Here is a 15,598-nt window from a genome sequence, read left to right as displayed (position 1 = left end):
TTCTCAAAACTAATAAGTCTACCGGAAAAATACGAGTTATTACATATAAGTATTGTATTATTGTATCTACTTACCTAAGAAACAAAAATCAAAATAATAACAGCAAAACCAAACTGTAATTCTAACCTCCAACCAATTTTCGAGAATCTTCACTTTGTTAAAGAAAAAGTGACATTTGACATTCGCGAAAGAAAAAAAAGGTGATGCCACTCGATAAAATATATTACCGTGAACTTGATAATTCTAAAACGGCATGCATTAAGTATACACCAAAGAGTTAAGGGTGGTTTGAACGGTATGTTGCAGTTTTGCAACAGTATGCATTTAAGGGTTAAGAAATTAATACTTTAAAACTGTATTTGATTATAGTCAATCTGAGAAGCGCTGACAGACAGTTTTAATTAAGTATTGTTTGTATGAGGTTAAACTAGCAATGTTTATAGGTTCATCCAAAACATATTTATTTCCAAGTACATGTAGGCGATTCATTATGGAATTGAGTTCAGCGTTAGATCCTGTATTGTTGCAATGATAGGGTAATTTGAAACGAACTGATCGACTAGGTACACGGAAACATATTAACGAAAGAAGTTCAGGGGAGTTCAACAGGTTGGTAACGATTTTAAATAAATAAAATAGGTCAAAACAAATTCTTCTTTCTTTTAATGTATCGAGTCCCAATAATTGTAACAGAGAGGGGTAATTAATGTTTTCGATGAATATTTCCAATTTAAAATTAATATAACGTAAAGAATTATGTTGGACTCGCTCAAGGAAATTCTCAAGTATACTGTAGTAAGGACTCCAAATGGTAAATTCTAGTTGGCTTCTAACAAGTGAAGTGAAAAGTAATTTGACAGTTTTTAATTTTTTAAATCCGTAAGACAAATCCTAACATTTGCATTGCTTTACTGGTTATATTATTAATATGTTTAATGAATGTTAATTTAGTTATTTCATCAACAGATACTAAGGGGTGATTATTGAGAAAGTAGGTGAACAACAATGGGTATTTTTTTCTGTGGAATCTCATAAGTTGACATTTTTTTACTTTAAGAGTTAATTTGTTTTTAAGACACCAATCGTAAAAGCTATTAATATTAGATTGAAGTGTTAGACAGATTAATATAATAAACATCTTAGCCAACAGAATTAGATTCATGTTAGGATGTTAATTTGGTATCCAGCTAATATAATAATTTAGAAATTTACTCTGGAAATCCATTGACAGTGTATCAAATTTACTCTGGAAATAGATTTACAGTTTATAAAATTTACTCTGGAAATCGATTGACAATGTATCAAACCTACTCTGGAAATCAAATAAAAATTAACAAATTTTTGAAAAGTGCCAGTAAAACTGCTAAATACTGAAGGCTCCGTAGTAAGCGTTCAAAGATGGTTTGAAAGGGAGATATGTAAATACGAATGTTGATATTAAAAAAAAACGATAATAATTAAGCGAAATTTGTGAAAATATTTAATAAAACACGACTCCTTTGAAATAGAGCAAAAATCTCTCGACAAAGTGTAATTAAAGTGTAGGGTAACTTATAAAGAGTTGTTGACATCTCTCGAAAATGACAGTAATATTTACCTTTCCCTACATTCACGTGCGACTGGTATCATTATAACCCGAACGCGAGATGCCTCGCGCAGAAAATAAATTATTCTATCTACACCGGTTCAGTCTTAAATTCCCTCAAACTGAAAATTACTGTATCGTGAGTTTGTAAAAATAAAACTTAATTTAAAATATTCGAATTCTGATTTTACAAACCGAGAGTAACCACGCAACCTTGGATTCTGCGGATTAGAGAACAGCAGAAGCATCCAGCCTAAAATTCACTTAAATTGGCAATAACATTCACACCTCCAAAAAAGATAGACTGTGCATTTTTTCATACCTAAACGTAAAACGTGTATTTTATAATTTTCGGAACTTACTTTGCAATTTTTTTCTCTAGTTGGAAAATCATATAATTACCGTTTCGGCTTTGAAAATGTAAAGATATTATCTTAAAAAATAACCTATATGTTTTTAGGAACTTAATATATTACAGTCTATAAAGGCTGAAAAGCTGTGCTTACCATAAGAACAACGAACCATAAGAAAAATTTTAAAGGCGAAAAGTTTGTGACCCTAATATATGATATAATTTTTTTGAATTTGTAAGTTCATTTATGCAGTTGGCCATAACAAAACAATCAGCGGAATATGATTATGAAATGGCCATAATCAAATATCCAATGCACAATTTGCATCCAAACTTGAAAAATACAAACAATTTTACTTTGGTAAAATCCCTACAATATTGATAATGCGACCAATTCCAGTGAAATAGTAGAAATATCAACAACGCTAGCCGCTAGAGGCTCAAGTGTAGCTTATTGGCTGTGACATTCGTTTCAATGGCGGCAAATTGAATTTATTTGGTACTTAGTGTTCTGCGCTTTCTAAATTGTATTTTGATCAATATTGATAAAACGTTGACAGGTTAGTTGTTAGTTGAAATAGTTAGTATACGATATCGTTTTTTTTTTTATTTTTTATTGATTTTATTTTAGTAATTTGTACATTTAAGTTTACAACTGACTGATTAATTGTTACATATAAATTTACTATGTTTTTTCTTGCTTGATGTGGTTCCTACACAACATATTGAACTTTTAAATTGGCAGCGCGTTATAGTATTTCATCCCTTTATATAATATACTCTTCTGGGTATTCGCTTTGTCCTTCTTTGGTAGCCTGATTTCATTGCACGTCCTAGTTTTATGTTTGTGTATGTCCTTGTTGTTTACAATTTTATTCTAAAAATATTTGGGTAGCAGGTTGTTTACTATTTTGTGTAAAAATATCATTGTGTTCAAGGTCAACATCTGTTTCACCGTTAGCCAATTTAGTTCGTTTAACATTTTATTTACTTTTGAATATCTATTTCGTCTGAGTATTGTTCTCATTGCCCTATTTTCGAGAATTTGAAATTTATTTTGCTCTCGGTCGTTACACAGGAAAAGAATAGTTGAGCAGTAATTAAAATGTGGAGCAATAATGGAGTTATAAATGGTGATTGCAGTTTTTTCGGAAATCGTTAAATGCTAGCAAATAAAATGTTCTTGATTACATAAAATGTGACATCAGCAAATAAGAAATAGTACACGAGATCGTTAAATGCTAGCAAATAAAATATTCTTGATTAAATAAAATATGATATAACAAAAATAACAAAACCTTACAATATAATCAGTATTTAATTACATTTCGAAGCCATCAAAGACAGAGTTAATAGCCACTTTAATATTTTTTACGTATGAGCAAAAAAGCGGTAAAATTGAACGTAGGTTACCTTATATGATATGAGATTTTCACGGCCAAAAGTATTTTTTTTATTTGTTTTTGGGGTGTTATGCCGTGTTTCGCTAACTCCTTCTTTAGCCAACGTTTCGGACAGCATTGCAGTGTCCATCATCAGGGCAGATGTGTTATTTGAGGTTGTGGTGAAATGTGAGCTTATGTATGAGGTTGTGATACCGTGTTGCCAGCTCCAAAAATCTGAGCTAACATTAACGTATCAATTGTTTTTTTTAATTATTTTATTTTTTATTTTAAAGTGTTTTTCTTCGTTTAGCTCTGGTGTAGCCGTCAATTACCGGATACCAGGAACTATTGAGCTTAGCTCCATCGTCTATATTAATGTTTACGGAATTTTTATGAATTTCAATGGCCTCCGTAATCAGCCGTGCTCTATAAGTTTTGGGTCTCCCCAGGACTTCAGGAACAAATCCAAAGTAATGTCCGGTGTCAATCAAATGCTCGGCAATTGCCGATTTGTCAGGGTGGCCGAGTTTACACAACCTCATACATAAGCTCACATTTCACCACAACCTCAAATAACACATCTGCCCCGGTGATGGATACTGCAATGCTGTCCGAAACGTTGGCTAAAGAAGGAGTTAGCAAAACACGGCATAACACCCCAAAAACAAATAACAAAAAAAAGGTTACCTTATGTTATTTTTTCGATTTCATTAATTTATAAATGTGAAATAAAAAAATATATATATTACATACACATAAAATCCATTAAAATTTATGAAAGAAAACCAAAGCGCATAACTCACGCCGCTGGAAGGCATAATGTAGCATGTTGCCATGAGAATGTTCGGGAAATGTCAGAAATTTGAGGTGTTATTAATAATATAGGGTATTTGTCTTTGGTCACACGCACGCCACTACTATTAAGTGCTAAGCGGGTCATTTTAAAAATTGTTATTTTGATAGTGAGATATAATTAAAAAGGTATGTGCCTTTAAAAACTAAATAATTTATTAAATTCATCACTTACTTCGATCAATTGTGAAATCATTCACTTCACAGCCAATATTTCAATTATTGTAAAATTTATTTCGTATCAACTCTTCTGTGAAACAAGTTTAGAAGTGTTGAAAATAGTTTAATATAATATATTGTGAAGAATTATTAAAAAGCCAAGATGGATAATTTAATCAGTTTCGCTAAGTTGTTTCGTAATCGAGCGCTTGATATGATCGGGGGTTTCACAAAAGGGGAAACGGTGGTTGATATTTTAAGACCGATTATAGCATTATTTCAGTGCATTCTTCTCACTCCATACAAGTATACTGTCAAATCAGGAAAATATTTTACTCACTACAACAAACCTTTATTGTTTTTTATTGGGATTTCCGTATTGTTCTACGTACGTTGTATCTACGTCATTTCACAAACCAAGGAAACGGTGGTCGGCCATTTCAACGGGACAATTCTGTTTAAAATCGGGGATTTATTTAGAATTTACTCAAATTCCTTTACGGTTGTCGTAATTGTCTCAGGTATATTTGTAAACAAGCACCTATACTCTGTTATTCTGACGCTTTTGAGTGATATTGATAAGAACTTTACCCTCCTCGGTGTCGATAAACGCTACGAAAAGATCAAATATAAGCCGTACATAGGACTATTTGCAATTTGGTGTGTTTTTAATTTGAGCTTTTTCATAAACGATACTTTGGCTGGGTACTGGGACAGTAAACCAACGTTGTACTTGTGGGTAGCCATATTAGTACCCTGCAACGTAGCGACATACTATGCGGCTCTATATTGCACAGTGGTGATGTTTCTTGATCACAATTTGAAGATATTAAATGGAGAGATCTGTAAATTGAACAAGGATGAGCAGTATCCCTTCTTCAACAGCATTTATAAAGGTTCCCAGTTAATGACAAATGAAATAAAGAAAAACATTACCTTGAAAACAAGAAAAGATTTACAACTTGACAGGCTAACGATGCTTTGGACAATTTACGATGCTATTTGCGATGGGGCATCAAACCTTAACCGTTTATTAGGACTGAGAATCTTGACTATCTTTAGCGTTTCTTTTACGTCGATAGTGTTTAACAGCTTCTTTGTTTGGAGTATCTACATCAATATTTTGCAAGGTAAAAATACGACCAAGAACTATACTTTCTTGATCTACTGCATTCAAGAAATCTTTTTGCACTGGGCAAATATCACAATCACTGTATACCATTGTAACAGTTTTAAAAAACAGGTAATTCATACTATTATTTAAACTATGAAACTAAGCAAAATTATCTTTATTGTTTCATTATCATCATTGGTTTTAAAACCCAATGATAGTCTTCGCCATCTTTTAAAAACGCATTCTCTCTTGCGTGTCCACGGTGTTTTTTCTTCTAGTAGGCGGTGTTGGCATTCACGCCATTTAGCTACTAGGTTAATTCTCTTGTCTCTAAACTAGTTCTGGGTCGATCGTGACCTACCCGATCATTTTAACCTTCAGTGTCTCGTGATGGGTGCTGGCGTGGCGATCTATCGTATATATATATATATGAATTTTGTTCACCGGTAATCTAAAACAGACTTTTAAATACATACTATCTACCTATATCAAATATAGGAAAATAAATATCGGTTGACGGGTCTCGAATTTTCTACTCCATAATATTTGTTATCAATGTGTCTCCATAGTAAAAGTACCCGATCAAAGAGCGGATACTCTCGACCCGATCACTTTGCCGGTGGGTCGTGTAAAATCAACGATCGATCCAGCTCTACTCTAAACGCTCATTTATTCTGCTGGCATTTCATATGGAGAAACACCCCTAATTTGTTCTAAAATCTTACTTTTTGCTCCAGAAAAGTACTAATTCTGGATAACATCTATGGATTTTTCACAAATTTCTTTCTCTCTTTTGTCTATCTAAATTGTATATCACTTTCATATTTTGTCCGTTTTGACAACTTTTTCAAACACAATAATGTATTTCCTTCTACATTGAAAATGAGATCGATAATTCCTCGAAAGGTGACACAAAATAAACTATGGTTACTTAATTTTTAATATGTATCTTGTTTTAGTGTGACAGTTTTGATGGATACATTCAAATGATAAGACCAAAGATCATAGTTCTCCCAGCTCATACTTCAAATTTTTTTATTACTAGCTGACGTATACACGGTGTTGCTCGGGGTTGTTAATGGTTTGAAGTATGTTTTTGACGTTGTGAATTCTAGAGTATCGGAAAACTGGGTGCATTTTTAAGGTGGAAATAATATTAAGATAAAGAATTTAAAAAAAATTACGGGCGTCCTCGACTATTTCTACCATTCACTTCCAAGTCGTACATTCTCCTTAAAACCATTTCTTCTTTCATTACGTACGTCACATTTTACCACAAATAAGTAATTGAATCATTTTATCATGCCATGTCTTCCTCGTGCGTTCCCCTTTTTCTGCCATTCCAGTTAAATACACATTGAAAAATTGTATTTTATCGATTCTAATTCGACTCATTCACGTATCTCTTTTTTTTAAATTTATTTATTAATTTAAAAAAAAAAAAAATTTAACTTTCTTAACTTAAACAAGTAAATACAATATGTTTTCTATTTTTTTTCGGATAACTTAAGATTAAAAAGTTTTTTTTTTAATACTTTTATACTCTCCATTTTAAGATTATCTGGAAGGAGATTGTATATTTGTACACCCTTATGGCCAACGCCTCTATTGCCACTTTCAGTCCTTACAGTATTTGTGTACAATTTGTTATGTTGCCTAGTATAATTTTAGTGTACTTGTGACGTTTGTTTAAATGTTGTGTTTGTGTGTATAAGTCCATTTTGGATTATGTAGATTAGGAGGCATTATGTTGTATTCGTACCATTTTCTTATTTTCAAGAGTTTCATTTCCTGATATAGTTTTTTTGTGGTAGTGTCCAGGTTATAATTGAAGAGTTTTTCAATAACTTTGTTCTGTATTGTTTGTAAATCATTTAGGTATGTAATGTTTGTGTTTCTCCATATTTCTATTAAATAATTTAGATGGGACTGGATTAAACTAAAGTATAAGCCCCTCTTTACCTCTGTTGGTAGGAGATGGGCAATTCTACCAAATACACCAATTAGTGGGATGATTTTTGCTTTTAATTTTTTTACGTGTTGTTTAAATGTCAGATGTTTATCAATATGTAGGCCAAGTTATTTTTCGCTGTCTAGAGTCTAAAGGTTTATGCGACGTTATTATTATTTTAGGTGAGCTTAGGATCATGTAGCCGGTTTTATTAATATTTATTGTAAATATATTTTTATAAGCCAAATGTTTAGCCAATTAGCCAATTGTTCTAATAGAGTTTCTATGTTTTTTTAAGTAAAATATTGCAGTATCATCTGCGTATAGAAATATTTCACCATGTAGTTTCAACTGGCAGATGTCATTTATATATATTTGGAATAGAAGGGGCCCCAGCATAGATCCTTGCGGAACTCCATAGTTTATACTCTTTAGCTGACTGTTATTATCTCCTATTCTAACATATTGTTTTCTGTTTGATAGATATGATTTAATTAATTTGATAGCTGGACCAGTTACGCCATTTTTTTCTATTTTTTTAATGAGTATTTCACGACTTACGGTGTCAAAGGCTTTTTGAAGGTCTACGAGAATTGTTATGACATAGTTTCTATTATCTATGCTATTTCTAAGTTTATTTATAAGATCATTAGTTGCAGAAAGAGTGTTAGACTTTTTTCTGAAACCGTATTGTTTGGCATATAGAAATGATTTTTTTTTCAGAAAGTTGTTTAGCCTATCGTATATTACTCTTTCGTATATTTTTGATAGAATTGGTAGGACAGAAATGGGCCTGTAGTGTGATGTTTGAGTTTTTAAGCTCCCTTTATATATTGAGATAACCCTTGCGATTTTACAACGGTTCGAAAATTGACCTTTTTTTAGGCTCAGGTAAATCAGTTCAATTAGAATAGGTGTTAATGGCTGGGCAAGTTTTTGTACTGTTACACATTTTAATTGGTCATGTCCAGCACTCGCGTTTGATTTTAGGGATTTTATAATAGCTAGTATTTCGGGTTCAGTTGCAAGTTGTAGGTATATTGACTCCGTACTTTCATACATTAATATAATTCTTTCATCCAGTTCATGGGTGTATTTGTTAATTATATTACCAGCCAAAGAGGCGCCAATATTACAAAAGTAGTTATTAAAGCATTCGCATATCTTGATCTCTTCTGTGATAATTTCACTACCCCTCTTTAGTGTTTTACATGGTTTACTTTGCGCGTTTGTTTGATTCTTGATGATGTTGTTAATAAAGTTCCAAGTTTTTTTGGTATTATTTTCACATTTTTTAAATAGTCTGCTGTAGTGTTGTTTTTCGTTTTTTACAGTTATTTGGTTACGAATTTTAGCAAATTCTGTTTTCAATAATAGGTTACAGGGTTCTTTTTTTATTTTAAACTGCAGTTTATTTCTTTTTTTAATCATTTTTAATAAGCCTTTTGTTATCCAACCTGGAAGAAAGGTTTTATCGGTTTATTATTGTTGAAATGTAAAAAAATAATTTTGTTAATTAGATAGTTTACAAATTTATTGTAGTTCAGTTGCGATTCCTCGTTATTATTTATAGAAAAGGGGGTTTGTCAAATATCCTTATCTAGTTTATCATTAGTCAATTTTCGTATACTTATAGGAGGATTTTTGTGAATTCTTTTTAGTGGATATTGGAGTGTCACAGTTTGTTATAGAATACGAAAGGTTTATGTCTGAGATGATGTGATCAATAATGGTGTTGGTGCTTTCTGTGATACGTGTCGCATGTTTTTTTGTTTATTTTGTTCATTATATTGAAATTGCTTGACTTGATGATTTCTGTGTATTTACAAGTGTGTGTGTGTGTTTGTGGAGTCAATTAAATTGATATTAAAGTCCCCTAGTATTATGGACATTTTGTGAGTTTTCATCTGTGTGTTTAACTTATCTAGAAAATCTTGGAAATTGGTGTTCGGTTTTTTATATATCATCCAATGCTTAAGTTAAGTTTGTTTAACTGTATCCAGAGGAAGTTGCTATCTGGATCTACTATATTGTCGATTAAATTTTATTCTAAGTTTTCTTAAATAAATATGGATAATCCACCACCAATGCCCTCAGGTCGGCACGATGCCTCGCGTTTGTAGCCTTCAATATTGATGTATGGTACGTCCGATTTTTTGACCCAAGTTTCTGACAAAAATATGACGTTTATTTTCTAGTCAATTTTTTTTAATAAACACAAGATCTCATTTCAGTGCAGAGAAGATGCATCTTTCTCGGTCGTACGGCATCCTAGCACAGTGGTCCACAACAACCGGGACCGGTACCGACCTGTGGATCAAATGGTACCAGCCCGCACAAGACCCTTCGTAAAAATCTAAATTACGTAAAAAAACAAACTCAATAAAAAATTAAATAATTATCTTCCAAATAAAGTTCAATAAAATTCAATAAAAATAAAATAATTTTCTTCCAAATAAAGTTCAATAAAATTCAATAAAAATTAAATAATTATCTTCCAAAAATAATTATTCAGTTGATAGTTGAATGTGGTTTTCACCGTTAGTTAACGCCTACACAATACCTTCGAATTGAAAAACACGCCTGAGCTTCCATCCTGCGCATTCGTATATATAACTTAAAGAGCTAGAGTGAGACGCAATGACGTGAGACATTGCTCTTATATTCTGCTTGCCCAAAAGCAAGTGGAATCATTTTTTTTCTGATAATACGTGACAACTAATACGTGGTTGATTGAATTGGGGGATTTATTCCCGTTTTTCAACAAAATATTTCGATTGCGACCAGAGACTATTATTATATTTTTAATAAATTCGTAGGGTTATAATGAGGGATTAGCCAAAATCTTAATCCTGTACTTAAAAAAATATTTTAAGACATGTGTACTAGTTATACATCACCGATAAGGAACGGTTAACCGAGAACTGAGAGATGTCACATTAATATCATATTTTGGTGAATTTTGTGTTATTTTGAAGATATGTTTAAAAACAATTAAATTAAAATTATTAAATCAACACAATATGAACAATCAACGTTCCCCCCTGAACGGGCCTCGGTAAAATTATCAAACGTTGACCGGTCCGCGGCGATTTTAAAGTTGGAAACCACTGCCTTAGCATCATAGTCCCAATATTTCAGAACGATTTTGGAATTTTGTTTGATAATAAAAAAACCTTAGCATAGCTGTATTATATTTCGATGAGATATGAAGCGAAAAAATAGGTTTCACTTTTTGACCTCCAACAAACCTCCAACTCTCCCAACGCTCTAACTGAAACTACCGATTCCGGTCAGCACGTACCGCTTATCGCTTTCTAATAGTGGAACAAATTTCGACGAGATATTAGTGCGCAGTAGCGCCTCTAATTGCAGCTCTACGTACCTTAGGGAATTTATACCATTTTTTTATGTATTAAATATTATTTCAAATAATATATATGGATTTTTTAAGGCACAGAAAACTTCTAATTTGGTGAACCATGTTATGGCAATGACTAATGATGAATTATTACTAAGAAAGGTACAAGTATTTTACTCTAATACTTGTAATTAATTATTCTTATCAAATGTGTTAATAATTTCGAAAAATATTTATCAAAGTTTTAAATGAAACAATTTATTTTTCAAGCTCCAGCATTTTTCCATCGAAATCATCCACCGGAATCCACAATTCACTGCTTTTGGATTATTTGATATTGACAACACGCTGATACTAACAGTAAGCAAAAAATATTAATCCATTATTTTTTAAGTTGAAACTATAAAAAATATCAAAATAAAAAAACTCTATAAAAAACCAAATCTATGATTCTATTACATGTCAAGAAATCACCATTATTATTCTAGAGAATGGCGTTATTTTTATATCAGTAGCTTTTTTGATATAAACTTCACACAGGATACCCTGAGGAAAATTATTTCCCACGAGATCTATGTCATCTTCTAGGATGCTGTGTGGTAGTCTTTTTAATGAAAATAAGGCGTGGAAGTTCTAGAGAAGAAAAAGTTATTAGAAGTGCACGGAGATAAAATAGTAATACTAATTTATTAAAAATCTCTTCAAATTATCGGTAATCCGGTTGAAAACGGGATTGCAGGATCTAAACGAATAAATTAATTTTCTGATAAGCTTTTAGTAAAATATGAATATATTATTTTTTATTAAAGGTAAACATATGTTAACAAAAGGTTTTATGCAGAGCACAACTGATAACAAATTAATATAAGCAATAATTTTTAGCCTGAGACACAAATATAAACTGAAAAGATCTTTAAAAAAAAACGGTGCGGGTTCATTTATTTTTTCTCGGAAGATTTTTCAATTTATATTTGTGTTTTAGGCTAATAATTATTGCTTGTAATAATTTGATATAAATATATTATCCTGATGTTGGTACACGTGTTTACAAAGGTGTATGAACACGTATTCCAAATATTAGGAATTTACTAAAAGTTTATCAGGAAACGGCTGGCTTATTTTTCTCCGTGGGGCTAAGAGTGATGTATGAATCCATTCCTTCAACTGCGATGTAAAATGATGGGTCAAGAGAGTTTAGTTGGGTAGATCAAAGGGTCTCCCTGAACCGGGCACTCCTGATCCGGCCAGCTGGTGGGCAGACGCATCTGCTGCCAAGACCTTGAAAACCTCACGTCTTGAAACAACTCAGAGTCACCAAACAACAGTAGCGAACCACTTCGGGTAACCTATGGAAGAGATGCCTGATATTCAACGAATGGTTACAAGGGTGCCAGTCCCCTACCCGTCTCTCAAATTGAGTAATTAGACAAAATATATTAATTCATTCACGGTAGTGCTTTATTGTGTAAAATTGGTTTTGTCTACTACCGAAAGAGGGAGTAAGGTAGGAAAGGCAAGGGAAGGCTTAAAAAACCTTTTTACTGGGCAGCCGTTTTTTAATTAACTTGTCCTTTATCATTTTTTTTCTTCTTTTTTTGCTTTACATATCATTAGGAGTGTGTGCAGTAAGCCAGAACTGAACTAAGATCGAACTAGATCGTCCTGTACCGTCTTCAACCCGTTTTGGGTGTGAAATAGACCTCGTCCCTGCCTAATCAGACGCCTCCCACACCGGACAAGTGTTCACACAGAGTCGACTGCGCCTCCCCCATCGCCATGGTGGGCTTGAGGAATGGCCAAGCAAGCTCGACAACCTTCCGCCCACCCTCCGAATGCCTGACGCTCACTTAGTCCCTAGGGTCTTCGGGCACGCCCCCAACCTTCCCACATACTTTTTCTTTAGAGCATAAATCAGGTAATCCGGCGGAGGGGCGCGGTAGTTGTTCTTTGTGTACGGACAGACCGATCGCCATGCACATTCTCGATGGGACTGCCAGTGGACGGGTGTAATACTCTCCGGTAATATTTATATATGTTTAAATGTAGATTCCTACAATATAAACATGAATGTATATGTGTTTCCTTTTTTTTTCTTTCTCTACAGATGGCCTAGGCTTTAAGCAGTTATTTCGTCCTGTATTATTTTTAGGCATATTTTATTTTACTATACTTATACATATTTTAATATTGTTATTTGTGTTTTTGTGTAATATTGTAGGCATCCTGCAGCCTAACCACTACGTAGGGACATTGGAGGTCTAGATTCATTTTATAATAAATGTAGAGTCGTTAAACAAAAAAAAAAATAGAGTCCTTGTGAGAGCCCTGAAGGAGTAACCATCTGTTACTTATACCAGGGCGGGTAAGCGGTGGATAACCTCCAGTGGGCAGCCGTTGACTTTCGATGGAATCGGGTAGTGGCTGAGTCGAAAATTGCGTGATTGCGGTTTCCACCCATGCATCATAAGCTAAATTAAACTGCTAGCTTGGTACTACAACATTTACTGCTTATTTTATTTTGTGGGTTATTTTTATATTTTTGGCGATTTCGCCTAAAAAATGGTTTCTTCCGAAATCTAAATTAGCAATTTTTCTTTTCTCAGGAATTCCTGTGTGGAATTAATTTAAAAGAAGTAAGAATTTTTCTAATGTCAGATTATTCGTAACTCAGGAAAGTTTGTCTTTCTTTAATGCTGGACGCAGACACAAAACTTTAGTTAGGTATATTATATAAATTCAAAAGTGTTTACAAGAGTGTGTGTGCTCAATTTAACATCATCAATATGTGTGGTGAATCTTGTTTTTCTAACCAAAAATCTAAAGAATACACATTCTTTATTTGCAGATGTCGGGAGCATCAACAACATACCTGATGATACTGGCGCAATTTTCCCTTACAATAATAAACGGTTCCAGCCTAGATCCTTTTAACAGTAATAATTCTACGGAAACTTAACTAAATAACGTCTAAAACGAAATTTATGAAAAAAATTTCATTTCAACTTAATTCAGCCTCCGAAATTCGGAAATTTCTACCGATTTATGACATATTAGTGGACCCCGCAATATCTTTTTCAGGCGTGTCGGACTTCTTCCACCATTCATAACTAAAAGAAATCAAGGATACTGTAATTGTGTGTAAAAAAATTGTAGTAGTCACTGAACAGATAATTTACAGAAGTGAGAATTCCATAAAATTGATCTCCGTAAGAAAACTCATCATTTTTTTTTGTATATATAAATTATATATTTATTTTTAATTCATAATGTGTATTACATACCTTTAACATAACTTTAAATATTTATTAAAAATATATTTGAGAGTCCTCGCCTGAATTGACTCTTGAAACCTTCAAGGTCAATGCTTAAAGTGTCAAGAGACCTAGAAATTTAATTTAGCAGCACTATACTTCTTGTCTTTTGACCTTTTGGCTATTAGGCCCAGTGAAAAGTTGTATTTGTTAAATTATGTAAGTCTGTTAATCCGACTTCGCACACCACACACTTCAATCGTTTTAAAAAAGTTAAATTGGGGTTATAGACAGCCCTCATTTACAGAGTCTAATACTTTCAACATTCTAACTAGAACTACTCGATCGAAAATTATAAATATTTTTATTTATTTATTACAGATATATTTAAAAGAAACATTTTCGTAACAAATCAATCATCTATTTTATTAATTTATGTTTGTATTTTTATTTTATTTTCTTGTTGTTTTATTTCCTTTGGTAACAAACAACACAAACACCATAAAAATACACGAATGTTTAAACACCAACATCTGCGATTGCCCTCCTCTAGAAAAAACAGAGCAAATAAAGTATCTAGGAATCGTAATTGACCATAACCTTAGATGGATACCTCACATCAAACAAATCACAAATAAACTTCTCAAAACAATACACATTTTCCTAAACATAAGAAACATATATAAAATAAAACAATTGAAAACAATATATTTTGCACTCTGCCAATCAATAATAGAATATAAAATTATTGCTTGGGGAGGAGCAACAAACTCGGCTATCAATTACATAGAAACCGCACAGAAAACGATCTTAAAGGTAATACTAAAAAAACATAGACTGACTGATACAGACCAAATATTCAACAGCTGTGACGTACTAGATATACGCCAATTATACGTTAAAACTCTACTAAACTACATTTTTGACAAAAAAAAAATAAATTTCAACATACACAAAATAACACTAACAGACCAGTTAGACAAGCGTACAAAGAAAACATAAAAACTCCGACAGTAAATTCAAGTTTTGGACAAAGACACTACCAATACCATGCTATAAAAGCTTTCAACAGTGTAAAACTTGAAATTAAAATTGAGGAAAATAAAAATAAATTCACACACAAAATTACAAAATGGATTAAACAACAAAAAAGACAATATTACCAAAATGTCATAGCATAAAATAAAAATAAAACCTACACGTAACACACAAAACCAATATAAACACACATCACTCACAAACACACAAGATTATTTATTTATTTATTTATTTATTGTAAGAAACAAACAGCATTTTTTTACAGGATTAGTTATACAAGAGGTTACATATGAGGTAAGCCAAAATAGTTTCTTTGCTAATGTTGGTTAATGTGATATAATACAAGATTGACTGAAAATGAAATTAACAAAAAAAATAAAAATCATTTAAATATATTAGAAGGAAGAAGGAATAGGAAAGGGCAAGAGGCAGAGGAAGATGGGATGGGGACAGGAGACGCTCATGTTGTACCTTTTCTATAACTGTGCATTAATTAAATTAATATTTGTGGTCGTGCGCTTGACTTCGTTTCGGTATTTCACAAGAGTAT

At 32.4% G+C, this 15,598-nt stretch overlaps 1 protein-coding gene across 1 annotated transcript; it reads left to right on the top strand.

The window, feature by feature from the left end:
- Positions 1-5,309: 5,309 nt before the first annotated feature.
- Positions 5,310-13,715, top strand: LOC149412132 (uncharacterized). Its single transcript, XM_089646311.1, has 3 exons — positions 5,310-5,432; positions 11,030-11,119; positions 13,605-13,715. The coding sequence occupies exons 1-3, from the start codon at positions 5,310-5,312 to the stop codon at positions 13,713-13,715; spliced, it is 324 nt and encodes a 107-aa protein (XP_089502437.1).
- Positions 13,716-15,598: the final 1,883 nt, after the last annotated feature.

The sequence above is a fragment of the Hesperophylax consimilis genome, chromosome 24 (assembly GCF_061612785.1).
Source record: "Hesperophylax consimilis isolate HC1 chromosome 24, BYU_Hcon_1.0, whole genome shotgun sequence".
Lineage (NCBI taxonomy): Eukaryota > Metazoa > Arthropoda > Insecta > Trichoptera > Limnephilidae > Hesperophylax > Hesperophylax consimilis.
The sequence above is the reverse complement of the archived record's forward strand: the minus strand, read 5'-3'. Positions and strand labels throughout refer to the sequence as shown.